The sequence below is a fragment of the Triticum aestivum genome, chromosome 5B (genome assembly GCF_018294505.1).
Source record: "Triticum aestivum cultivar Chinese Spring chromosome 5B, IWGSC CS RefSeq v2.1, whole genome shotgun sequence".
Classification (NCBI taxonomy): Eukaryota; Viridiplantae; Streptophyta; class Magnoliopsida; order Poales; family Poaceae; genus Triticum; species Triticum aestivum.
The window spans coordinates 62,414,001-62,441,594 of NC_057807.1; the positions used below are offsets into that span (position 1 = coordinate 62,414,001).

At 44.2% G+C, this 27,594-nt stretch overlaps 1 protein-coding gene and 1 pseudogene across 5 annotated transcripts; both read left to right on the forward strand.

Annotated features, from left to right (window-relative positions):
* The first annotated feature begins 475 nt into the window (after positions 1-475).
* Positions 476-16,790, forward strand: LOC123110418 (E3 ubiquitin-protein ligase RNF14-like; annotated as a pseudogene).
* Positions 16,791-21,466: 4,676 nt separating this feature from the next.
* On the forward strand, positions 21,467-27,378 carry LOC123110419 (uncharacterized protein YnbB). 5 transcript variants are annotated; one of them, XM_044530920.1, is made up of 7 exons: positions 21,467-21,666; positions 21,898-21,960; positions 22,073-22,199; positions 22,278-22,427; positions 22,541-22,618; positions 22,700-22,921; positions 23,003-23,525. In XM_044530920.1, exons 3-7 carry the CDS (start codon positions 22,191-22,193, stop codon positions 23,051-23,053), a joined length of 510 nt encoding a protein of 169 aa, XP_044386855.1. In that variant the 5' UTR covers positions 21,467-21,666; positions 21,898-21,960; positions 22,073-22,190; the 3' UTR covers positions 23,054-23,525. The 5 variants fall into 5 exon arrangements, 2 of the variants coding, with proteins under 2 accessions (XP_044386855.1, XP_044386856.1); XM_044530921.1 differs by having other exon boundaries at positions 22,700-22,912; XR_006453376.1 differs by lacking the exons at positions 21,467-21,666; positions 21,898-21,960; positions 22,073-22,199; positions 22,278-22,427 and adding exons at positions 23,535-23,654; positions 23,815-23,930; positions 24,090-27,378 and having other exon boundaries at positions 23,003-23,096.
* The last annotated feature ends 216 nt before the right edge of the window (positions 27,379-27,594 follow it).

The following is a 27,594-nucleotide window of genomic DNA, read 5'->3' on the forward strand; positions in this document are numbered from 1 at the left end:
GCGCTGCATAATTGTGTGCGGCGCCTAGGTGTCGGGCGCCACACTAAAGGGTCAGCAGAGTGAAATTTTTTCGGAACAAGGTCAATTTGTGATTTGATTTGGTCCACAGGTCAAATATGTGATTTCTGCCCCCGCAGGGGGCCCCGCATGGTGAGAACAATTCTTTATTTTCTTGTTGGTTCCTTCTTTATTATTTATTTCAAGTTTGGTGCGGCTCGACCAGCCAACGTGGCGCCCTTCCCGGCCAGGTCCATAGCGTTATCTGTACATAGGACCATTTTGAAGCGTATCTACGTATTGGAGGAGCGTAACGGAGCAGTCGACGAGTATCAGTACCTTGCTGTTACGTGCCGGATAGTATAGGTACCTGTGTGCGCAACGGGCATGTAACGTGTCTGTAACCGAGAGCTGGATCTCTGAAACTTCAAGTTTTCTGGTCAGTAGCCTCATGGCTGATTGCCCAGCAAACACTTTTGTTTGAATAAAGCTCGAAGTTCTCTGAAAAAAAATAGTATAGGTACCGTAGTTGTAATTATCTCAAAACAGAATGCCAAAAAAGCACCGTGACCGAATTTTCCATTGCCTCGATTTAATCGCGATTCCTGCCGGCACACCCCCTGTCACATCCCCACCGCCGAGGAGTTCGAAGGCGATGCCTCGGAAATCGTCCAAGGCCGCCGCCAACGCACTCCAACGCCTCAACCTCGACGCCGAGGATGCTCCCGTAGAGACGCTGCCGGCGAAAGCTTCTTCGTCCGGGACCGCCGCGGTGGGTGGGGGCCAGGAGGAAGAGTGCTTGAGAAGGCTGCACGAGCTGGTGGGGTTTGGTCGGGAGAGAGTGGAGTTGACTGAGGAGGAGGTGCGCGCCAACGATCAGAGGCAGGAGGACGAGGTGATCTGCCGCGTTGTTGCGATTCGTGTTTTCTTTTTTGCAGTAGATCTGGGAATTAAGCTTGAAGGAGGGGATCAGGGTAGGACGGAGGAGGGAGGGAGAGGGAGAGAGTTAATTACAGAGAAGGTTCAAAGCACCGCACCCGCAGTAGATCTGGATATTGCGAGTAGCTTCGTTGCCTCTGTCATGCATATGAGGATAAAGTTGTGAACTTTATGATTCTTTTTTTGTCCCGCTGCTAATTCTTGAGGGCCAAGTGTTATTATCACTTATCTTAGTTTGATAGCCCAGATATGTTTTTACTTGGGCATGTGTTTCACTCATCTTAGTTTGATAGCCCAGATGTGTTATCACACTGAGAGCTCTTAATTCTTAATTTGCCGTTATCTTGGTCAGATATGTGCCCTGGAAGCGATTTTTGGTGACAATCTAGTCATGTTCAGTAGAAAGGAGGGCCAGCGATCTTTCCAGGTATATCTCTCTCTCACCATCAATCTTCAGGTCACATTCTTTCTTATCCGTAAGGGCATCTGTTGCTGTCATTACAGGTTCATGTGCATATTGAGATCCCAGATGGTACAAATGTATCGGCCAGGCTCAGTTCTGGTGCTGGGACACCAAATTACAAGCAAGCACATGATCATGATGGTGATGCCAGTGATGAGCTGTTTTACAAGTTTAGGGTTGATCATTTACCTCCGATCCTGTTATCATGCCTCCTGCCTTTGTCGTACCCTAGCCATCAACCACCTTTTTTCACTATATCCACCGAATGGCTGGACAGAGTGATGATTTCGTCATTATGTGAGATGCTGGATATGACCTGGGAAGAGCAACAGGGCATGGAAGTAATATATCAGTGGGTGCAACGGCTCCAAAGCTCTTCCCTTTCTTACTTAGGGTTTGGCGATGAGATAGTTTTAAGCAAGCATGATCAAACATATGCTGAAGATGGTGGGGATAAGCGTGCTTTAACACACAATGCTCCACCTGATGTTACAATTCCAAGGATTATTAGATACAATGATGATAAGCATCATGAAGCCTTTTTGTATGCTATCCATTACTGCATGATTTGTTTTAGCGAGTTTCCAGGTAACACCTTCTTCCATTTTCATAGAACTGTTTGCACAAGTGTTGTACTAGAAGTCTTCTGCTATGTTATACTTACCACATTTGATGTGTGTTGTCCTTATTGTTCTACGGTTCAGGTTTCAAAAAGAAAGTGTGTTGTCCTTGCTCCCAGTGGAACTATCTTTATGAAGTGCAGTTTAGTTCCCAAATATTCCCTATTTTTTAACAGAAATAACAACAACGTAGTTATATAGATGCCATGCTATAGGTTCTCATTTTGAGATAGCAATTCATTAGTCCTTGTGAGTCCTTCTGAGTGAGATTGTTTTATTTGTAAACATTTATACTTCAGAAACATGGTACCGAGGAGTCCAACCTTTATGTTTTCCATTTACATTTCTTAATCCTTGTTATTTCAATTTCACTTATATTTCCGAGTCTAAAGTCTAAATTATTGCTTCATCAGGTGTCGATTTCATCAAACTTCCATGCCATCATTTCTTTTGCCAGAAATGCATGCAAACATATTGCAAAATGCATGTGAAGGAAGGAACTGTAGTGAAGTTGTTGTGTCCTGATACAAAATGTGGAGTCGTTGTTCCTCCTAATATATTGAAAAGGCTGCTAGGGGAGGACGAGTTTGAACGTTGGGAAACATTGCTCTTCAGAGAACTCTTGACGCAATGGTTGATGTAGTTTATTGTCCGAGATGTCAAACTGCTTGCTTGGAAGATGCAGGTGATGAAGCCTTGTGTCCAAGTTGTTTATTCAGCTTTTGCGCACTTTGTAGAGAGCGGCGTCATGTTGGGGTGCAATGTTTATCTCCAGAAGAAAAACTTCATATTTTGGAGGTAGGTCTATCCCACTCTTTTGCAATAATATGTTTATGATATGTCTTTTACTTCAGAGGTTGTACGGGTCGTTCACCGGAGGTCGGTGGAGATGGCAAGGCGCCGTGGTCGGCGTTGGTTGGTAGCAGTGGTTGCATAATCAGAGAACTAGATTAGGTGTGGATAGCGTATAGAGAAACTGACGTTATGGCTATGGTGGCTTATAAAGCCAAACAACGGATAGGTGTCCTAGGGGGACACGGACTCATAACAGACCAGACTTGACCTAATCTTCTATTGACGTCTAGACCGACTCAGACCTGGACCTCTTTTTCTCATGGTTTCCTTACTGCAGGGGTCAAGCTAGACCCTTTTGTGGTCTGCGCTGATAGGGTATCCCCAAATGCAGGCCCGGAACACTTCTCCCCTCCTCATGAAGCGGCTCGTCCTCGAGCTGGAACTCAGGGAAGCTACTCCTTGAATTTGCCATGTCGTCTCATTTAACTTCACTTGGAGGCAACACTTGCCAAGTGACCAACACCTCCTATTTGTCACGACGTAGGCGCGCTTTGTCTACCTTTGTTGGAGTGGGCACTACTTTGTGGTGCTCTATACTACCTCCTTTGGCGGGTTTCCATGGAAATACCTGAGAAGTCCAACATGAAATACATCATGGATATGATTAGTCGAAGGTAGCTAAAGGCTATGAAATTCACGATGCCAATTCTTTCTGGTATTTGAAATGGGCCATAGTATCATGGTGTGAGCTTGGCATGTGCGTGAACAACAAGGTTAGCTACTTGGCCATGTTATTGTTGGAGCAAAACCCAATCACCCACTTGAAATTCGAGTTCTTTACGGCCATGGCACACGGAGAACAAGCCGAAGTGAGTCTCCCGTTGGCACACGGTCCACTTGTGGGATGGCACGAACAATGTGTATCATTGACCACGTTTTCCTAATTTGTAACTCAAATTAAAGGATTTGAATGTAATGAAAAAAAGTTGTGGAACTTTTAGCGGAACAAGTAGTGTGTTCTTTAACTTATTGTCCCCATCTAACACAATCAAGTTTCAGAGCTAACGGCTAACATCGGATACCAGGATGATGTGTGGAAGTGCAATCATGCCCTTACATCATATTTTGATGTTGATGACAATATACATGTAGGGGACTAACTATGTTTATCAAGTAAATCTCAGGTGTTAAGTCCTCAGATAACAAATGTGTGTGGATCATGGACGTATGGAATTGATACGACTCAAGGAAGAAGAAACATTAGATCAACAACTCTTATCTTTGTTTATTCTTGAGTATAGGATCCCACACTATTAAGAGGGGATCGATAGGGTTAGCGAAAGACATGCTCAAGTCATTGCAATTCCCTCCGTTTTTTCTACCTTGCCACATCTCCTAAAAATAACCATCTCATTTAGAACAATGGTGGGGTCAATAAGTTTCACATACTCTTTCCCTCTATCTTAAAAAGTGTGTTATGTTGGGGGGCGCCAGATGTCCGGGGCTCTGCCGGAAATCCGGCTCACACAACACAGAGGAGGTTTCTCTCTTGGTCCAAGGCAGCCGGATGTCCGGGCCCTTTCGTAGTGCCGAATGTCTGGGGGTATCCCAGATTTTTGGCTGGTTCTATCTAGAGAGCTTCACCTTCTATGGCCGGATGTCCGGCACTTCGTCGGATGTCCGGGTGCACCCCGGAAATCTGACCTACTACTTCCAGGAACTTAACCCCTCTGGTATCTGCGCACGCCGGATGTCTGGCCCACTGCCGGCTATCCGGGGCCTTTCTGTTGCGCCGGATGTCCGGGTCTTGCCCTAGATGTCCGACTCCTCTGTTTCTCCTCTATACTCCGTTTTTTCACAGGTCCGTCTCACTGTGTTGGATGTCCGACCTAACATAGGCACTTACACCACAACGGCCATATTTGCTCCACCACTATATATAGCCTTCTTCCTCCACGGGAAAAGGTTGACCATTCCCCTTGAGCACCCCCAAGAACACATTTCACTCTCTCTCTCAATCTCATACACCAAATCCTAGATCCCAAAGGGATTTGAGAGCGTTTGTGAGAAGTTGCCCAATCAAGTGATAGATCCACTCTTTCCCCTTTCTTCTCACCAAAGGAATTCGTGATTTGAGCAAGTCTTAAGCTTTTCCCCATCATTCTTATTACTCTTGGAGGTTGGAGACTCCTAGGCGGTAGGAGTTTTTCGGAGAGGAATCGATCATTGTGATTACCCCTGGAAAGTTTGTGAGGGTTTGGAGACCACCCCAAGGTCTACCACTAGTGGTTGACAATCGCCTTCGTGGTGATATCTCAAAGAGAGAATAGGGTGAGCCTTCGTGGCGTTGGTGTGCAGTCGTGGTAACATCCACCTCTCTAAACGGTGACGTAACTTCCCTCCAAGGAAGTGAATATCGGCATACATCCTCGTCTCTCGGAGTTGCGGTTATTCCTAACCCTAGCTCCCTATGTGTGGTTACTTGTCTCTTAGTCTTTACTTGAATTATATTGTGCTTGTTTATTCACGTACTTGTTCACCTTGCTTAACTCTTGTATCACCTTTGTAATTGTTAGGCTCACTTTCATATTCAACATTATAGCCTAAAATTGCTAAGTAAGAATTAAAATTTGTAATTGTACCTATTCACCCCCCCCCCCCGCGCGCCGATCCATCTCGATCCTTTCAATGTGCCTTTACTTTGGAGGTTGTATGGGTAGTTCACCATGTTGAAGTGTATATGTGGATTGCCTAGCCCTTTCCATCAGTTTGGACTTTTTGATTGCGTTGGCTAGTGCATGAAACTTAACATGGTATTAGGGCCTTATGTCTTGAGTTCAAGTCTTGGCTTTCGCAATTTGTCGGAAAAATGGTGTTGCCCCCTCTGTCCATCTATAGGCCTCTTGAGCCATACCTTGGAGGCTATTCATGTGTTGATTTCCCGTGTCACACGTAAGAGGGGGTGTTGAAGTGTACATCTGGATTGCCTAGCCTTCCTATCAGTTTAGACTTCTGGTTGTGTTGACCAGTGCATGAAGCTTAACACACCAGAGGCCGAAGTCGATGGAGACAGGAAGGCACTGGTTTGCAGCATTGGTTGGGGAATCAGAGAATTAGATTAGGTCGTGATAACATATAGAGAAGATAAGTTCTATTATTGCATGCTCTTACATTACTCCTCTGGGGGCTTATAAACCCAAACAAGGAGTCTTGGCAAGACACAAACTCGACATAATCTTCTGTTAACTTCTAAACTGATTCCAACCTGGACTTCTTTGTATCGTGGTTTCCTTGTGCTGCAGGGGTCAAGCCAGACCCTTCCTTACATGGTCTACGCTGATAGGGTGCCCCCAGTGTGGGTCCATAGTACATTAATTATGTCCAAACATTACTGAAAATCCATCTCTATTAGAGCATCTCCAATAGGTGCCCTAAAATAGGGCAGGACCACTTTTTACCTCATCGAGGGGGCAAAAACAGTGCTCCAATAGGTGTCCTATATGCAAAACAAACTCTAAATTTTCAACACCTGCAAAATACAACACCAAGTGTTGTGAATTTGCAACACTTGGGGCGGCTGGAACAAAACAATTTTGCAGTGGTGTGAAGCCCAACTGTCGCTTGGAAACTTCGTTTCCTCTCGATCCCCTCTCTGGTGGCTCGGCAACCGGCGATTTTGACAGCTAGTGCCTGCCCATGCTGCTGCTCAATAGTGCCCTCCACCGCTAGCCATCCCTGCCGCTCGTCAAGCTCCTCCTACGCGCGGCGGGACTCAATCCCGTAGGCTCCAGCCGTCACCAGCCATGGGAGCATGCGGAAACAAGATGTAGGACCCCAACCCAGTAGGATTGAGACCACCGATTGTACATGCAACAACGATCCCATGATCGTTGCATCCCTGTGTACAACAAACTGATATCACAAGTACACTTTCATTACAACACGTTAAAGTCTTACAGAGATAGGACCATTATGGTCAAGTCTCATGTAAAAGCCACTTGGGTGGATACACCAAATAAACACTGGAGCGGAAACTCGAAAGATAACTTGAGACCATGTCAGAAGCCTTGACCCTATTGGCATTCTGATTGGGAAACATCCTATATCTTAGGATGTACTCGCAAGCAACTTATGATGCAGTTGTGTAATAAACATGCATGACTTAACAAGTGGAAGTTTCCGCACTCCGGTTTATTAAAGGATCAAGAACTAATTACTAGCATATGTATGACCTATATCTTAGGAAACTGTATGCATCTTATCCTATGATGTCTTTTGGTTACAAACATCAGCATAAATAGAGTTATGAACATATCCCAGCTAAATCATTTCCAAATCTTGCTCTCCAACTTACCTGAACCCAAACTAAGGTATATAAGTCGAGTTTTATGGGCATAGTCTAAGCATGGTCATCCAACTGACCTTGACAATGGACACGACTATTCAAATAATACTTTGCAGAGGTTGTGCACTGGACTCACAAGATTCGGACACTTATGGAGCCACCACTCGTCATACATCAAGGTGCCCGAGCTATAAGCATCTGAACAACCCCCCCCCCCCCCTCATACGACACTAACATGAATAACATGCACCACTTAAATCTAATTCTTTTTGAAAACAACCTAGTAGTTCATTAATCTCTATTACCATCTCTTGTCCATCATAACAAGAGTTTTCCCAGGTCTACCATGGGCATTAGTGGCGACCAGTGGGGTTTTATAAACATTTGTGTTTATCAGGATCATCACCCCAAACCCTTGCTAATATGATATGTAGTGCATGCTATGGTTAATCATGGCTAACAAATTAATACTTCATATTTAAGTAGAGTGACCAGGGGGAGTTGGTTATGTGAATGCCAATATAGGGTTCCTAACAAGTGCATATAGGGCACCAAGATCATCTATATAAGCATAACTATCAACCAAGCAACATGGCATGATCATCACTAGCATGGATATGAACTCATGCATCATTTTTGGTTCATCATGAGCAAGTGGGTGTTGCTTGCCTGGCTCAACAAACTCTCCGAAGTCTTGTGGTCCTTCATCGGTTCCCCTAAATCTAACACGAAATCTACACGTTGTATCCATAGGGGCTAATAAGCAGTTTTTATTCAAGGCAGAACATAGAAGTGCTCATAAAAATATGGAACCACTCCTGTTAAATAGGTTGGGACCAGAGAAGAATATCAGACATTTATTCTGGATTTAGTGCCATGGAAAATATTTTAAGGATTTCTAAAGATGGGTTTAATATGAAGAAAATGAAGTTGTTAAATGACGGTAGATGAAAGTCTCCTCGAGAAAAGAGTAGATTATCCCATTAAATAGGTTATGAATTTAGACGCATGTAGAAATTTGAATCACTAAATTTGGAGTTCAAATGAATTGCCTAGAATTATTTGAAATTCACCGGTTAAATGAAACTGATGGCACTGGGGATCGACATGAGGGTCGAGGGTGATCCACTGGCGGCAAGGGCAAGGAAACAAGGGCTTTGCACAGTGGATATTAAGCACATGAGAAGAACAATGCTCCATGATCAGTGTTTCTTGGCTGGTGGTGGATGAACATGATTTCCAAATATTGGTTTTCCATGAAAATAGTGGTCTTATATATAGTAGATCCTAGGTATATTTTAATCAGCGTGTCGAAAAGCGGAGGCGGAGCTGCGACAGTGCGGTCGCCCCAAATCCCTCTCGTGCACATGTTGCTCAGAGTGCTCCGGGATGGAGGCCGGCCGCGTCCTGGCCGCCGCACGCCTGGTCCGGCGCCCATGCTCATGCCTGGTCCAGCGCGCTGCCTGCATCACATGCTCACATCCTCACCGCTTGCACATGCTCACGCCTGGTCCGGCGCGTTGCCTGCATCACAGCTGCTCACCGCGTGCTTGAGGCCGGCGCCGACGTCCGTCGACGCGGAGCCCTAGCTGATAGAGGCACTGTACTTGTACTTGTGCCTTGTAGGTGTTTGATGATATCTGTAGAAGAAAGATTTGGTGTGGCCTTGGAGGTGTGGTGCCTTATTTTAGGGCATCTATTGGAGTTGGTGTTTTTTTACTGTTGTAAAAAGCACTTTGTGCTGTTGCAAAATTTGCTCCAACCACTTTTTGGTGCCCTATTATAGGGCACCCATTGGAGATGTTCTTAGGTCACTTACCTCAAGTCCTTAGTGGGCCAAGGTTGGCAATGTTAGGAATATACAACTTGTATTCCCATGAAGCCATAGGCCAGTATAGATGTAGGATATGCAGAAAACCCCTTATATAACGGGGTAAATACACAAGGCTACATGGCTATATAAATAGTACTCAACAACCCCCCCCCCTCAAACTCATGGTGGATAAACAACACTAAGTTTGAAGAAATAGAAGCCATGCTGCGCTCTAGTCTGGGCCTTCGTAAAGAAATCCGCCAACTGTAACTCGGAAGGCACATACTGAAGAGCAATAACCTGATCCTGCACACCAGCGTGCACATAGAAAGCATCAACACCAATATGCTTGGTGAGCTCATGCTTCACAGGATCACGCGCAATGCTAACAGCACCTGTATTGCTAGACAATAGCAGGGTAGGTGTAGTGACAGAAACACCAAAATCCTCAAGTAACTGCCGTAACCAAGTCACCTTCACCGTCAAAAGAGCCATAGCTCGCAACTCAGCCTCTGCACTCGAACGGGAAATTGCAGTCTGTTTCTTCGTCTTCCAGGCAATGAGAGAACCACCAAGAACACAGTAAGCAGAAAGTGGACGGCGATCTAAGGGATCACTAGCCCATGTAGCATCCGAATAGGCTTGAAGCTATAAGGAACTGGAGCGAGGAAAGAACAGATGGTGAGAGATCGTGCCCCGAAGATATTGGAGAACACGAAGAAGGTGACTATAGTGAACCGAAGTGGGATCAGAGCATTGTTGAGGAAATCGTTAACTGGTAGCTGCTCGGTTGGCTGGCGAGTAGGGGATTAATAGGCTAATCGGCAAGTTAATCGGCCATTTAATCAATTACTCGGGTGATTAATCGGTTAATCGGCTACTCGATGACCCTACGAGTAGGGATTAATCGGCAAGTTAACTGGTTAATCGGATGAATTCTTGAACAGGGGATCAGAGACAAACTGACCCAGAATATGGACCGGATAAGAGATATCCGGAGAGTGACATCTAGATAGACAAGACACCCAACAAGATGATGATAACACGTCGAATCGGACAAGGGGTCACCATCAGTATCACGGAGGTGAACATTGAGCTCCATGGGAGTTTCAACAATGAGCTCATCAGTAAGGGCAGCACGAGCAAGAAGGTTCTGGATATACTTTTTCTGGGAAATAAAAAAGCCATCAGAGGTAGAAGAGACTTTGATCCCAAGAAAGTAGCGAAGAGGGCCAAGATCAGATATAAGAAACTGCTCACTAAGATGGGCCTTCACAAAGGCAATATACTCGGGGTAGTCGCCAGTGATGATCATGTCATCGACATAGAGAAGAAGAGTCCGACCATGAGCTGAAAGGTGGAGAAACATCACTGGATTATGAGCACTCGCTGAAAAACCAGCGACAATCACCACAGAGGAAAAACGCTCAAACCAGGCGTGAGGGGCTTGCTTAAGGCCATAGAGAGAGCGACAAAGATGGCAGACCATGCCATCAGGAACATAATACCCATGTGTGGCCTGCATGTAAACCCCCTCACGCAGCTCACCATTAAGAAAGGCATTCTTAACATCAAGTTGAGACAGACCAGTGACGAATAGAGGCCACAACAAGAAATGTGCGAATAGTTGTCATATGGGCACAGGAGCAAAAGTCTCATTGTAATCACGACCATGCTCCTGCTAAAAGCCGCGAGCCACAAGACGAGCTTTGTAGCACTCAAGAGAACCATCGGAGCGAGTCTTAACCTTGTAGACCCACTTACAAGTGATTGGACGAACACCGGGAGGATGAGAAACAAGGTCCCACGCATCAGTGCGCTCAAGAGCAACAAGCTCCTCTACCATCGCAAACTGCCATTCGGGATGAACAACAACTTGACGATAAGAAGTCGGCTCAAGAACAGAAGCACCAACGCTTGGAAAACCAAGGCGATAAACATGCGAAAGCGGATGAGGACGCAAGCCATAAGTAGGCAGAGAGGAGGAAGATGTCACATCAGAAGTAGATGGCTCATCAGTAGATGCATCCACAACACGTGACGACGGGTATAAAAGTGAGATTATGACGGAAGAATGCCAGGAGGAATCACCGGGATAGACTCAGGTGATGGAGACGGAGAAGTTACCGGGGATGAAGGTGCAGAATCATGTGACAAGCGAGGTGAGGAAACCACCGGAGATGGCGATGTCGGATGTGCAATAGTCGGAGAAGCAAGGACAGTAGGACGAACGGAAAGGGGTCAACGGGAGTGATAGGCGTGTCAGGAAAAGTGAGGAAAGAGATCCTCCAATGAAAAGGTCGAGGAAGATGGACGCGGGTAGAAGGGATGAGACTCATCAAAAGACACATCCTGAGAAATACGCATCCGACGACCGACAGGATCCCAACAACGATAGCCCTTATGCTCATCACTATAGCCTAAGAAGACACTTGACAGACTGAGCGAACAGTTTGGTGCGTTGACGAGGGGCAAGAAGAACATAGCAAACACAACCAAACAAATGAAGCGTTGAGTAATCGTGAGAGCGGTCAAAGAGACACTCGAAAGGAGCGCCACCTTGCAGAGCAGTGCACGGCTGAAGGTTGATGAGATAGGTGGAAGCGGAGACAGCCTCACCCAAAAGTGAGGCGCAAGTGAGGCAACGATCTCAAGGTGACGATGCTTGCGCTCAGCCATGCCATTTTGAGCATGAGCACCAGGACAAGAAAACTGAGCAAGAGTGCTAGAGTGCCTTGCTCAGCAAGAACTCCACGCAACATCTTGGAGATATACTCTCCAGTAGAGTCAGTCAGCACGAAACACACGAATAGGCGTAGAGAACTGAGCGTGGACCATGGTAGCAAAATGCTTATAGATAGATAAGACCTCACTACGAGAAGACATGAAATATATTCAGGTGTGGCGAGAGAAATCATCTATAAAGATAATATAGTAGCGATGACCCCGTTTCGAGGCAAATGGAGCTGGACCCCAGACATCAGAGTGAACAAGGTCGAAAGGACGATGAGATACAGTGTCATGTCGCTATGAGGATAAGGTAACTGGACCTGTTTACCAAGCCGACAACCCTGGCAGTCTAAAGACACACCGCCGGAGACGGATCCAAGAAGACCACGTCGAACTAAGAATGAGAGACGAGAGCCACACAAGTGACCAAGGCGATGATGCCATTGTTGAAAAGAACTAGTAGACAAGGCAACTGAGGGGGAGAGACTCGCGGCAGTGGCAGCGGAGGGAAGGTGAGGCCAGTCATGCTTCGAGAGGCCCTGAGAGTCACGGTGCCGGGGGCCAGCACCAAGGAGAGCACCAGTATGACGGTCTAGAACAGACACCGAGTCAAAGTCGACCAGAGTCAACAATCTAACCACCGGACATGAGCTGCATGGTAAGTCGAGGAACATGAGCAACATCAGGAACATGAAAGGACGAAGTGTTAAGAATGCCTCGACCATTAACTGGGAGAGAGGTACCGCCAGTAGTAAAAACATGAACAGGAGAATTAAGAGGTTGAATAGAGGACAAAGTTGATGAATTATGAGTCATATGAAAAGATGCTCCAGTATCAAGAATCCACGGAGATGTACCTGCCTGTGTAGATGGTGGTCTCACAATGCCAAAAGAATCAACAGCAGAACCTGTCGACGGAGCTCGCAGGCATCGAAGTCGCACAATCTCCTGCTCGGTCAGGGGCTCAACTGAAGAGGTCGGTGTAGATGCACCCAACAATAGAGTCAAAGGCCACCAGCAGGGCGCGAAGTCGCGCAATCTCCTCCTCAATGAAGTACATAGCTGAAGTAGTCGAGGCAGTAGCACCGGCAGAGGAGTGACCACCACCACCTCTGGAAGCCGCTAAATGTGGCGGTGTAGCATGACCAGTATTGTCCGCAAAGGCTGGTGGAGGAGACGAGGCCGTATGCAGACAAGCATCAAGCGCCAAGGGAAGACGCGTTTGTGAGGCGCAGTCGATGGAGCCATATGCACCGGCTGTTGTCGGGGAAGAGTGACATTCACCCGTGAAAGTCACGAGAGGAGTCGGTGTAGAGCAACAATCACCATGTGCAGCATAGGAGGAGCCGCATAAAAGCGACCAGCACAACTTGCGAAAGACGCCGAAGGGGATGGTGTCACAGACGAATGAGCATCAAGCATCGAGGAACGACGCATATGCGAGACGGGAGTAGTGAAGAAAACACCGTCAGTAGTCAGCGGGTAGCAAGGGACATGCGGACCCAATGAAAACATCTCTCTCTTTCTCTCTCTCTCTCTCTCTCTCTCTCTCTCTCTCTCTCTCTTTACCAGACTATTCAGCTGACCAACCGACTCAGACGACGGCAGATCAATTCGCAGCTGGAAACCAGGCCGACTCGATCTGCGGCGGCTCAACTTGGAGTGCGAGACAGCGGCCGGCTCAACTGAACAGGTGAAGACCATGCGGTCCAGCGGACCCAAGCTGGACGGGAGGCGGGGAATCCCAATCTAATCACGCAGCACTGGAGAAGCCGCACCAGGGGGCGACTTGGACGGGATCAGCAGCAGGGGCATTGGCCTAAACAGCAGCAGGTACATGGACGGGATCCTGCAGCAGCACACCAACGTGGGATGTCACGGGAGGCAGCAGCCTTCACGAGAACCGCGGGGAGTTGACCAGCGGGGCTGGATCCAACAGGCAGCGGGGAGTGGATATCTGCGAATCTGGGAGGCCGGCTGATGGCTGCGTCCCTGCACGGATGGAAGAGACCAGCGGGAGGAGCAGGATTCTTGCAAACGTGCGCGAGCAGAGCAGTAGCAGCAGTTGGAGCACCGACACTGGATTGGAAGCGGCAATCGGCCGGAGAAAGTAGCACCGGTGGCCGACACAAGAATCGGATCGGAATAGCAGAAAACCCCCTTATACAACGGGGTAAATACACAAGGCTACATGGCTATATAAATAGTACTCTAACAGGCAAATCATGTCTTGCAGTCCGTGAGCGTGAACTGATAGAGAATGTTTGGAAACACTAGCAGGAAGGTTTTCAAATGTAACTGTGCAGTAATCCACCATACTTACACATACTATAAAGCCTTGGAATCAATACCTCCTGGACGGAGGGGATGGTTTACCTTGTCCCAATCAATCCTTGACTTGAAACTTTAATTCTGTCCCTCCTGCCCTTACATCACTGGTTTCCATTCTAGGGCAGTAAAAATACCGTAAAATATACTCCCTCCATTTCTAGATATAGGGTGTATTAGTTTTTTTAGAAGTCAAACCTGAGTATCTTTGACCAAGATTTCTGAAAAATTATCAACATCTGATATACTAAATATATAAAATGTAAAAATGTATTTCAAGCTTAATCTAGCAATAATGATTTAGTATTGTAAATGCTGATAACATTTTCTAGAAACTTAGTCAAAGATAGTCATGTTTGACTTTTTAAAAACTAATACACCTTATAAGAAGGAACGGCGGGAGTATTAGTTTAACCCATTCCAACAAATGGTGAGATACAAGTTCGTGCGAAGAAATTGCTGATTTACTTGATCCTGTCCAATGGCCAGACCTGGTGCATGTTGATTGGATCATTTGTTTCCATTAGGGCAGTAAAGAGTACCTGAATTTTTATTACTCCCTCCGATCCAAATTAATTGACGCTAGTTTAGTACAAAGTTGTACCAAATTAATTGACGCTAGTTTAGTACAAAGTTAGTACAACTTTGTACTAGAATAGCGTCAATTAATATGGATCGGAGGGAAATTGCTGAGTTACTAGATCCTGGCCAATGGTGATTGGAGGCTGTGGTAAGACATGGATGATGTCTACAGGAAGAAGATAGGCCTCAGATGCATTGAGAGGATCTGAGGATGGAGAGTTACTAGAGCGATTTGCTTTCTGATATGGATCTGAATATCAGTCTCCTGAATCTAAGAGGTTACCTGATGTTCTTGTAGGCTTTTAATTTGATAGATAACTATGCCTTCTAAGGTGTCGACGTATTTTACTGTGATAATACTGAATGCCCTTGGATCATAGAAGTTTTGTTTTTTAATAGTTACTGCACTTCATAGCTAGGTGTTTGCAAGCATGATATGCATGTGTTTTTTGATTATTAATCCGCTGTATGGTTGCACTAAAGATAATTCATATTATGGTCAACTTTGGTAACACTGACTATGACAGATTGTTTTCTTAGATGATTGTTGGAATGCAAATTTTCTTTTGTTCGACACAGGAACGTCAAAAGTCCGCACGAACAAAGGGAGATATTCAGAAGCTTATGGATGAAGTATGCACCATCAAGGAAATTTTGAAAGATGCAAAGCAATGCCCGCGTTGCAAGATGGCTATATCTAAGATTGATGGATGCAATAAGATGACCTGTTGGAACTGCGGCGAGTTTTTCTGCTACCAATGTAACGCTGCAATTAGTGGATATGATCATTTCAAGTAAGTCCTCTTTTAGTAGGTAGTACCCACGTACTTTTGTTCATTGACATAGCTGTGACTTGACTAATAATTATGCTGTTGCCTCCAGGGGTGATTGTGTGGTATTTGATCAGGTTGAAATCGATAGATTGCAGACACATATGAATCAAAGGCTACACCGCCTGGTTATTGGACGAGTGCAGGCTGCCTTGTTTGCACGAGGACATGCTTACCCGTGTCCTACTTGCGGCCAAGCAATTCGGAAGGTAAATATCGAAAAACCTTGTTTGTAAACCTATCTGAGGACCAGCTAGCGTCTCTAATAAAAATGAGAACGATGCATTTGTCTATCTTTTGCGTCAAGAAACTACTCACGTGCTATTTCATGTACAGCTGCTACTTGTGGTCACCATTTTTCCCTTAAAAAGTTTATTTTTTTTTCATTTTGAAAAAAGGGGAAGACCCTCGGCCTCTCTATTGGATGATGCACATAGTCATATATTATTAGTTATAGATAATGCCAAATAAATTGGCTTACAAAGAGGAAAAAGAAAAAAATTACTCACGTTTTCACCTCAAGTCATGATTGCCTAGTATAACTGTTTATTACAACACAACTTGAGTAACTTGCACGAGTCATGACTAGCAAGGTGTATTTTTAGTTACTGCTATGTGATGCAGCAACTTATCTTTAGGTCAGTTTACTTTTTGATTGAGCCTCCCAGCATGCTCCTAATGAACTCATATATCTTAACCATATATAGCTTCATTTCGATTGATTCTGTATTATTTGTGTTGGTAACTTGGGCAGATTGGAAACAACAATCATCTGTACTGTTGGTCATGCAACCAACACTGCTGCGCATTGTGCCGCACGTCTTTCCAGAAGATGTCACAGCATTTTGGTCCCGCGGGATGTAAGCAACATACTGCAAATCCCTGATGCTATGCGCGCAGCCTCAAAGTAATTGCAATGCCCAAAGGTTCTCTTGCCTTGTACTCCCTCCGTTCCAAAATAGATGACCCAACTTTTTACTAACTTTAGTACAAAGTTAGTATAAAGTTGGGTATCTATTTTAGAACGGAGGGAGTACTACTGTAACAGCATTTCCTTTCCATCGTATGGTTCTTTGTTAGGCCTTGTTCGTTTAAATCTCCTCTGAAGGGGATTGGAGAGGATTTGGAGGGATTTTGGATTTAATCCCCATCAACCCCTCTCAACCCCCTTCAAATACAGCTGGAACCGAACAAGGCCTTGTCTGCCCACAACCCCCTTCAAATCCATCTGCATGTTGAGGGTGCTGGTTGTCTGTCCCGTTGTATGATGAACAAAATTGTTGTCGTGATGCATTTGCAAAAAATCTTTTAAACCCATGAGGCTGGGATGTGCGTGTGACGAATTAAATTGAATGTTGTGTCTCTGGAAATCAGTATGTGCTTGGTAGAGCAATTTTTTTTGCAAATATACCTACCTTATTGGTCAGAGTGACAAATCAACAAAAGTTGCAACGTACACAATCAACTTTTGGATCAGAGTCAGCGCAAACTTTCATATATGGCAAACCACACATGAACCTTTTATGCATGTTTTGCCTTAAAAACCTATCAGGGAAGGGGTAAAAATACATCGAAGATCAGCCGCGCAGGCCCATGCATGGGTTTCCCGGACTCCAGCGACATAGTTTTTTTTTTGATGGTACTCCAGCGACATAGTATGAAGAAGAGCGGTTCAATACAAGACCAAAACATCTCCGAAAGGAGGATACATATGTTAAAGCTACATGAACAGATATCTCGGGTCCAATTACAGATAAGGACAACAAAAATGTATATTCCATACGCTAGGATAATATTCCATTATTGCATTACCCAAATATCATGTCAGGGTTTTAAGGTACCTTGTACTCCATCTGGTTTATTGGGCCTCTCTTATTTTGGCCATCGATTCAGCTACTAAATGGAAACGTTGCTAAAAGAAAAGGCTAATAAATTGAAACTTTATGTCACAAAATTGTACCATTGGAAATCTCTTTCAAATACAAATCCAGCTATATACTTTTTGTAGCATATACTTTATATATTTTGAGTCAAATAGATGGTCAAAATTTGACCGAAAATACGAGAGGGCCAAATAAACCCAGACGCGGCAGTGCAATGCAGGACAAGCGCATTTGGCTCTCGGGTGTATATGTACTTATTATGAAAAAGTAATTTAGTAATTGTAAAAAATTCTAAAACTTTTATGGAAACAATTTCCCCTTCTATTTACTTGTATAAATTGTTTTGCCAAGGAACGACTTCTATTGTATTCTCGGTGGAAAAACAAACAAAATCAACACTGTATAGAAGTTACTATTTACACATTTTGTCCTCTAGTTTTCTTTGCCCTGAAGTCGATGGGAGTTTTTCCTTCTCGAAACTTTTCATATGAGTGCTACAGAAGGTCAGGTTTTCTCAAAAAGTACAAGATTTTTCTGACCTTTTGCAACTACTAATTAGTTTCTCATATCAGGTGCATATACATCCGAGAGGCTAAATTAACGATTTGTGGATAAAGTAGGATCTCTAGATATGTAACTAGATGAGCATAATATATATGGCAAGCAAGCTCAAAGCAAAGTAAGCTAGATAACAAACTAATTAGCAAACTCACAAGCATACAAAGTAAAGTAAATTGTCAGAACGGATTAAAGTGAGGTGATGACAGCAGATTTTGTCTCGATGTTCACACTTTCTTGGGGAAGTGCTAATCTCCGCTAGAGCAGTGCCAGTGATAAGGCTCCAGAACACCACTAAGTGGCTCGTCATATTCTCCTCGAGTATGTTAGAATAAATCTAGGATGCTAGTTGATATATTAAGGACCAATTAATTATACAAGGCACGACATTGAGAATTATCAACGAGGTTCATCGAACGTGCACTCCTTCCCATGACACCATCAAAATACCGCACATCGGTCACCCGGGCATCGGCACACATCACCGGCCCCCTTGCTTGCCTATGTTATTATGCTGGTAGAGGTTACATCGTGTGTCTATCTCACATTATGTAAGAGGCTGATGATACAAGCGTCCTGTTAAGACATAACTCCTAGCTTATCTAGACACAGTCCAACTACAAAGTCTAACTGTATCCTACCTTGTATAGTATATTTGAAAACAATTCCAGCAAACTTCACCTTGGCGAATATTCTCCATCACCCTGGATTCGTCCATGCATCAAAATTCCATGTACATTGGACTTGACTTTATCCCATGAGTACCGCTGCTACTCCAAAGACTTCATGTGACTCCACCTGCAACTTGCACTCCTTCCTTTTTTTGATCATAGTCAACAGTCGAGCAAAACTAAGTTCCTCTTTACTCTAGTTTGTGCTCTCAACTTCCCGAGTATTCGTTCAACGTCATCACACACCGATCATTGATCTGCGTGAAAGTGAACAACTCACATACTGAACACTATACATAAAAGTTACCTAAACTCAACATCACCGGATGAGGATTTGTGGCACCGAGGTGCTCCACCCACTGAAATCGCAGCCTCACGTTACTATAGCTGGATCAGAGCATTAAATAACGAAACGATTTCCAAACCATAGATACGTCTGGGATAGATCAGCTCAATACCATCCCAAGTGGGTCCACCTTTAAATGATTCGTGTACGTTCGAACAGGAACCTGCAGTTAAGTGCAGCTGTAAAGGCAGCGGTACCTGCAGTTAAGTGCAGCTGTAAAGGCAGCGGTACCTGCAGTTAAGTATGCCTGTGGGGGGATTGGAAGCAAGCCCTGTTATGAAGCGTGTTGTTTTTTCAGCAATAGGTATCAGTGAGTGACATAGGAATTCGGCCAGTAAAATTCTGAAACAAAAATGTCTATTTACTCGATCAACACTGCCTATTAATCATCACATAGCAAAACGGCGAGAGATTTTCAGAGAACAATTTTGTTACTGAATTGTTGGTCACACTGCGAATTGAGACTGTGTGTCTCTTAAAATTCAGAAAATCAGTACTGGTTCTGGGCATTTCTCTAGGCATTGCTGACAGTGTCACAAAGAGAGTGTCAAATTGCTAAACTATAGATGCCTGGTACTTTGTATCGCAACACCAAGATAGCTGATTACATTGCCAAATTACTAATACTGACTATTGGATCTAACACGCATACAAGATGGTAAACACATGCCAGTGCAGGTTGGATACATAGGGTCCCCCTCTCATGCTACTGGATAAGATCTAAACATGATCTTGCACTATGATTACTTAACTAATAATTAAAACATAGCTTCAGCATAACTCGACCGGGCCAGCAGTAGTTCTTCAGGCAGAGATGGAGAACCGCTGCTAGATTGAGGACGCCGATGAGGAGGGTCGACATGAGAGGGGCACGGCTGTTTCTAGCCTCACTCCGTGCGGGGATGAACAACCTGGGCCACCACGCACGAAGGACCTCGAGGTTGACGGGCTCCCACTTTCAGAAACCATATTTTTCAGAAGAGGATTTGTGATCTATGGGGACATATACATCCTATTTGAGATTTTTTTAGTAATTCAATAAAAAGTAAAAAAATTCTGAAAATATTTTTGAAATAGACTTGACCTTCTGCTGTACCCGTGAGAAAAAAATCCACAATTAGAAAATATCCCTTTGACTTCTTTTCAAAAAAGACAAATTTTTGGTTAAAATAGTGTGAATAGTGACCTATAATAGCAAATAAATTGTCTTTTTTGCTGTGAGGTCAACTTTTGTTTTTTTCTTTTCGTGAAAATTTATATACTAGTGCAAAGGTAAGTCAAGTGTTTTGTCAAAATAGTTCTTACCTATTTTGACTTTTTATAAAAATATTTTAAAAAAATCCCCATATAGGATGCATATACAACCAGGAATCATTAGGTATTTCCCCATATTTTCCGGTCTATTTTAAGGATTGAACATGAACAAACAGCTTTGTCACAGAACAGAGTTGGATCCGAATCTGAATAGGTGGATTACATCATATTAGTAAAAGGGGGAAAGAGATTAACTAACCGAGTGGTGCTTGCACTTGTAGAAGTGCTTCCCGGGGTTCTTGGGTGTCTAGAAGACCCACCACTGCACTTCTCCGTTGTTGCACCAAGGACAGCGGGTCGAACATATAAATCACACTACCCTACCCGCATAACTGGAGCCATCGCGCGTGCACATCGTTTTTGACCGCACGATCCAGTTAGAGCATGGTTAATAATACATCCAACTGTTCGCTATCATACCATCTATAGTCAACACATATAGTCACTCATACAATAAGGTTAGCTATAAGGTTGGCTATAAGATTAATACTTTTTCTCATCTTCTCTTTATCTTTTTTCTCACATTTATTGCATTTGCCTTGGATCATGCATATAGTTAGGCTCTTGCATGAGAGCCCATTCCCCTTACTTTTTCATGTCTCTCTTCTCCATATAGGCAAAATTGCCATGTAAGCAGGCTATAAGCCCACTATTGTACTTGCTCTTACTCGGGCTGCAACAGTGTAATTTTTAGCTACTGGCGTATGGTCAATCGTCAGTTTTTCTTACCTTCATGGCTGCTTCAAAAGTCGATGGCAGGTGGACCTCTTTACCTGTTTCGTCGAAAGAACGAGGTGGGTTTCGCCTGGTTTCAGTGCGATTGAATTAGCGACGAAGACAAATTGGGATGGAAATATCTTCCTGGTCGCTAATTCAATCGCAATACCGCACACCGGCCACCCGGGCATTGGCACACACCACCGGCTCCCTTGCGTGCCTGTGTTATTATGCTGGCAGAGGTTATATCGTGTGTCTACCTCACATTATGTAAGACGCCTATGATACAAGCGTCCTGTTAGGACATAACTCCTAGCTTATCTAGTCACAGTCTAACTACAAGTCTAACTGTAACCTACCTTGTACTGTATATTTGAAACAATTCCAGCAAACTCCGCCTTGGCGAATATTCTCCATCACCCTGGATTCGTCCATGCATCAAATTTCCATGTACATTGGACTTGACTTTATTCCCTGAGTACCGTTGCTACTCCAAAGACTCCACGTGACTCCACCTGCAATTTCTAGTCCTTCCTTTTCTTGATCATAGTCAATAGTCGAGCAAAACTAAGTTCCTCTTTACTCTAGCCGGCGTCCCAGTGGCCTCCGGCCCGCGGCGCCCCTCTCATGTTTCCCGTCTCCGCCTCCGGCTGGTGTTGGCAAGGTTGGGCGCGACTTGGTGGTTGGTGGTGGCAACAACGACATTGAACTCGACCACTGTGAGATGCTCAAACCGTATGTGTGGGTCGCCCTGCTCCGTCGTCTACTTTTCCCCTTTTGGTGGCCCCTCCCTACATGAGCTCCTTCCTCCAATCTCTTGTGTTGCTTCTCTTCCTGCCCCTCCCCCTTCTTCTCATGCTATGTATTTTCAATTTGTTTGTGCCTTAATCCAAAAGTATTAATTTCTTGATGCTTCATACATGTGTCAATTCCTTATTTATAAGTCCCAGTTTATGCAATTTCTAGAAGGAAGACCATGACGGGGAGGAGGGACTGCCTTTTCCTCAAAGAGGAGGTCGAGCGTCCGAGGTGACGAACCCTAACTGAACTTCTTACTAAAGCTTGATTTGTCTGTGTTACTCCTTAATCTCTGCGTGAAATTCAGAGTTCTAATCACCATCTTGGTGCTTGCTGGTTTCAGGTTTTGTGAGGGAATGAAGCAAAACAACATGAAGGAAATAGAGCGGGTTGTGTGTCATCGTGCACACAGTCTGCCTTCCATTGGTGTGTGAGTACTTGCACTTGGATTGCCCAATTGTATGTGCACTGTAGGTGACTATGCATTGGAACATCGAATTGTGTTACATTGTGCTTTGGATGTGTTGCTTATGTGGATTTAGTTGCAGCTTGCAGCAGATGGTTGCCTTGACTGGGACGCGCTTGCACATGCCGTCAGACCGGAGACCGGGTGCACGCTCATACAGAGGTCCTATGGTTACTCGTGGCGCAAGAGCCTGAGCATAGATGATATCTGTAGAGCCATCGATTTGATCAAGGCAAGATTAATGTATACTATGTATCTGTGGTCAGGAGGCAGAGTATTCCACATCTACTTAACTCATGTATGTAGTATGTGCTGACATTGTTAGTAATTTGGGTCTCACTTCAGATGCAAAATAAAAACTGCAAGGTCATGGTTGACAACTGCTACGGTGAATTTGTTGAGACATCAGAGCCTCCAATGGTGGTATGTTCACGATGGTCATCATCATATGAATAACAGAGCACATCAGTCCTACCTAATTCTAATTGGGCATTTGCATAACAGGGATCAGATCTTATTGCCGGTAGCTTGATAAAGAACCCCGGTGGTACCATCATGCCTTGTGGTGGCCACGTTGCTGGGAAGAAAGATTTGGTTGCCGCAGCTGCAGCTCGCCTATCCGCACCGGGCCTTGGGGTGGAGTTTGGGTCCGTACCTAGACATGTTATGCGAGCAATGTTTCAGGGCTTGTTTCTTGCTCCCCAAATGGTTGGAGAGGTAGTAAAAGTAGGTTGCTTCTCAGTTCCACCTCTTCGATCGAGGAAATTATGCATACAATTGCAAGTAACAGTCTTATACTATCCACAGACCACAGGGTGGTTTGCTAATTGCAGAAGTCATGTCAGCCAAGGGCTATAGAGTTCAACCACTTCCAAGGGAGCCACGCCATGATATTGTGCAGGTTGCTTTTAAGTTCAACTTTGATTAGTCTGAAAAGGCTTCAACATTAATTCACTAGCTAGCACATGAGTCTCGCACAACGACACAAGCAAATATGACAGTATCCATGCATCATACAACATTACAACTTATTTTTGGATATATCAGCATAGCAGCTGTGATGTGTCACAAACTCAGAAAGCTGATGTGGTTGAAAACAGATTGCAGAAACATAAACATCAATGGAGTAGAGTAAGATGACTGATGAATGAATGGTACTCTTCCAATGTTTAAATTTCGTGGAGAACACATGGCTGCAGAAACCATGTAAATTCAAAGTTTGATCCTGACAGGACATCAAGCGGTCTCTTTAAAACATTACACTGTCTGCCTATCTGCGTTAACATGTCATGACTTTTTAAGACCAAGGAAATAATAAAATTGTTTGTTTTACTCACAGGCAGTAGAGCTTGGCAACAGGGAGAGACTCATAGCATTCTGTGAAGCCGTTCAACAAACTTGCCCAGTAGGATCATTTATTAAGCCAACCGCTGGGGAAACTCCTGGTTATGCTTCAGAGGTATGTTTGTATAACCCCCTTCTATAATCATGTGCTTATTGTTTTAGCTATTTTCTAGTAATATATTTCATGGCAGTTTATTCCATGTATTTACTATTTTGCTCTAAATGATGATATGTTATTGCTATCTGCATAGTTCCTTTTTTCTTTGATACAACAGTGATTAGTTCACTTGAATCACATGTCAATTTTGCTGATGGGACACTCATGGATGGAAGCACAAGTGAGCTATCATGTGACAGGCCCTTAAGAGATCCATACGCTGTCTTCTGTTAGGTCAGTATGAGAATTGACATCCTTGCATCCTGATCATTTGTGCTAATGCACGACAGACTCTAATGGTCACTAAGACTAAGGTTGAGAGCATGAGCCATCAAGTACGCCTTCTCCATCCCTGCACTGATGGCTCTTTTTCCTTGAAATGTATCGATGCAGAGAGGAGCGCATTGGACACAGTGGGCTCTTGTCCTGGGCGAAGTTCTGAATGTCATGTAGCTGTTTGTTAGCAGAAGAAAAATAAATATTCAAGTCATTTCTGATCGAAGGTCTGGGTATCAAGTATTTGTGTTTGTGTCTACAAGCCTTTGACTTTTTTGTCCAGTCTATTGTTTATTTGCAATGTTGGATACTCATGCCATTTCTTGTGAATATTTTTTTTGTTTGTAGTAGTGTTAATATACTGTATGTTAACTCTATATTGAAGAATTTGTGAACAATCAGTACTGCACCAGTGGTAATTTATAGAGGAAGGCAAGGATAACTATATTAAACATTCCACAAGATCCTCCCAATTATATCACAAACTTCGTTTCAAGATATTAGAGTGTGGTTGACTACCGGATATTATCAGATGGAAAGAAGGTATATCCTTTGTCTTTATCTAGATGTTTAATTAGATGCACAAGCGTACATGATTCTGTGAGAAAACTATTTATCTTTATCTAGCCTGACCATTGCCGAACAATGCAACAAAGCATTGCTAAACTTGATAAAAGCAAACATGGAAGCCCTCCCTAATTCATCAATTTACAGAGATCACAGGTGATTCTCTTGCAGACTAGTTAATTAGATTATGAGTTTTTTATGTTATTGCTGATCTCACATGCTTAGTTTCTAAGTTTATCTCAAAACTACATGCTTCCTCCTTGCTTATTGGAGAAGATGTTTGTATGCTTTCTCTCGTATGCATGCTTGTGTAGTGTCATCATTTTTAGTGCACTGCACTACCTATTTGGGTTAGTCTTTGGGTGTTCTGTGTGCACATGTGGTACTTGCTGCTTCCTGGCTAGGGGGTCTAACAGTGATTGTGTAGACTGCCAAAAAATGGTTGCTGCTTACAGATTGTAGGCAGTGGCGGAGCTTGAAAGAAAATGCTGCACGGGTCAGACTAAATAATAACATCGTTATTTTTTAAATTCCGAATGTGAAACCTATGTTGAAATTTGTGAAATGTAGAGAACAATTGGGAAGTCAATTGAATGAAAAAATCACGCTATCTAATGAAGCAATTGTAAGCAAATATATTCTTCTCTGAGTGTGAGTGGCCTTGCTCGTGGCTACAACGTTGCAATTTGTACAAGATGTAAGGAACAACTGAGTGGAAACACAATCTGGCTATTAATTATCAAATGGCAAACTACGGAATTTAGGGGGGAAAATGAGCTTAGTTGTGTGTTCCCAGCCTGATGCTTGCACAGGAGAGCAGATGTAAGAGGGAGCGCAGGGGCAGTGGACTGACACGGTGGCACCACAGTGTGGCTGGGAGGATGTCGCGATTTCTAGCTAAGACGGCAGCGACGCCAACGCTACCTCCTTGCCAGCCCCTGGGTTGTGCGATGCGAGACAGCGAGAGGACACGCTGCTACACAGCTACAACTTTGGATAACTGGATCAATCTATGCCCTGGTTAGTGGAATGCAAGCTGACTCGGCTCCATAGGTAAAAGGAAAATTCCAAAAATCCTGGGCGAGCCACGGCCCAGGTCGGCCCCCAAAAAGCTCCGCCCCTGATTGTAGGCATGGTCACTGTAGCCATAGAAACGATATTCCTTTTGGGTTGGTCGAGCATAAACATGTTCATACAGATTTTGAATCTGGATTTATTGAACTCTCTACATGGTTGCTGCATTTGAATTTGAGATAAACGCACCATTCGTCACTGAACTCTCGCGAGATGAGCACATTGGTCACACACGTCTCAAAACGTGGAAAACGGGTCAGTTTGGTTTGCTATATGAGAAAATGGGTCACTCTCTTCTTTTGAGTCGTTGGCGCTGCCCACGTGGCGTTGTGAGTCAGCGGTGGCTCGGTGTACACTTGCAAGAATACCCCTAGAAAGAAAAACATATTCAGTACCGACCCCCGACAGACTGCACTCCACCCCCAAACCCCGACCAGGCGACCTTGATGGCGGCTGGGTGCCCGTCAGCGGCAAGGTCAAGTCCATTGGCTGTCTCCGTAGGTTGCGGTGGCGGAGAGGATGGCGAGGTAGCCGCCTCCCTACAGTAGCCGCGCCGGCTGACGACGGCGACGAATCTGCAGACACTGATGGCGGCGGTGCTTGTGGTGAAGCCGTTGTCGGTGTGGTTGATGCCGGCGGTCGCGCAGGTGCTGAACTTCTTCCTCGGCAGCGATTTCCCTGGGATGATGCACCCGAGTATGGTAAGATCTTCTCACTGATTCTCTTCCCCTTCCTTTGTGCCTCTCGACAGTGTTTGCTAGGGTTTCAAAATTGGGCATTTTTTGTTAGAGAAGTGGATGAATTTGGGTTCAAATAAGTGTTTCGAATTAGTTGCCAGTGTTTGCTAGGGTTTCAAAATTGGGGATTTTTGTCAGTAAATAGATTAATTTGTAGTTTTTCTTGCAATGCAGGGGATTGCAGTGATTTATTTAGCTTAGTAATACATCACATTGGATGGTTCTGTGGTGTTGGATCGAACCGTGTTTACATGCAGGAATGAGTAGATGTTTTTGATGGCTGTGACAAGGGTACATTATGTTGTGCTTTGGTGGATTGGATGATCAAGCAACTAGGATATGCTTTGCCATCCATGGGATTTCAAGTGTACTGGTTGGATCCTAGCAAAACAATAGTAGATGGTTTGAAGCAGATGAACTTTCAAATGCATGCATTATCTGTGACAGATTCAGCTTGTGCAAGAGGTGGCCACAAAGTGCATGTTTATGTTGATCATGATAATGTTCTGGAGAAACAACTTTGGGATGATGTTCTTGTGCAACCAGTTGAGCTACCTACATTGATAAGTCCTTGCAAGAAAGAATTTCAGTCAGAGGACATACCAGCTAGCAATTGTATGCCTACATTCAGTGAGAAAATATTCAACATGATGTCAGGTGGATATGAAGATTTGTGCAACAACAACAGATCCATACCTGCTAGGAGGAACTTGAGTACTGATTTTGTGAAAGAAGAATTTTACATGGAAAAGAAAGGGAAGGACAATATGTTCCTTGAGGTTTTACAGCAAGAAGAAGAATTTGCTGCTGTTAGAGAAGAAGAATTAGCTGGTGTGCAAGAAGAAGAATTTGATGCTAATGCAAGAAGAAGATTTTGCTGCTATGCAAGAAGAAGATTTTGCTGATATGGAAGAAGAAGATTATGCTCACTACAAAAAAATACACTTCGGTGATGATACGTGTTTGTCACAGTAGGTCACGTTTTTTGTCATGCATGTACATCCATGACAATTTTATGACAGAATCAAGATAGTCATACCTATACTGTCGTAGAAGTGTTCCATGAAATTACCAAAATTATCATCATGGAAGTGTTCACTTCCATGACGATAAATGCCGCGTCATGGAAGTGCTTTCGTCAAGGGTGACCGACACGTGGCATCCATCGTAACGGGTTGCCGTTAAGCTATCGGGTCTGGTTTTGGATCCGATAACCCGCTAACAACCACGACCAATGACGATTT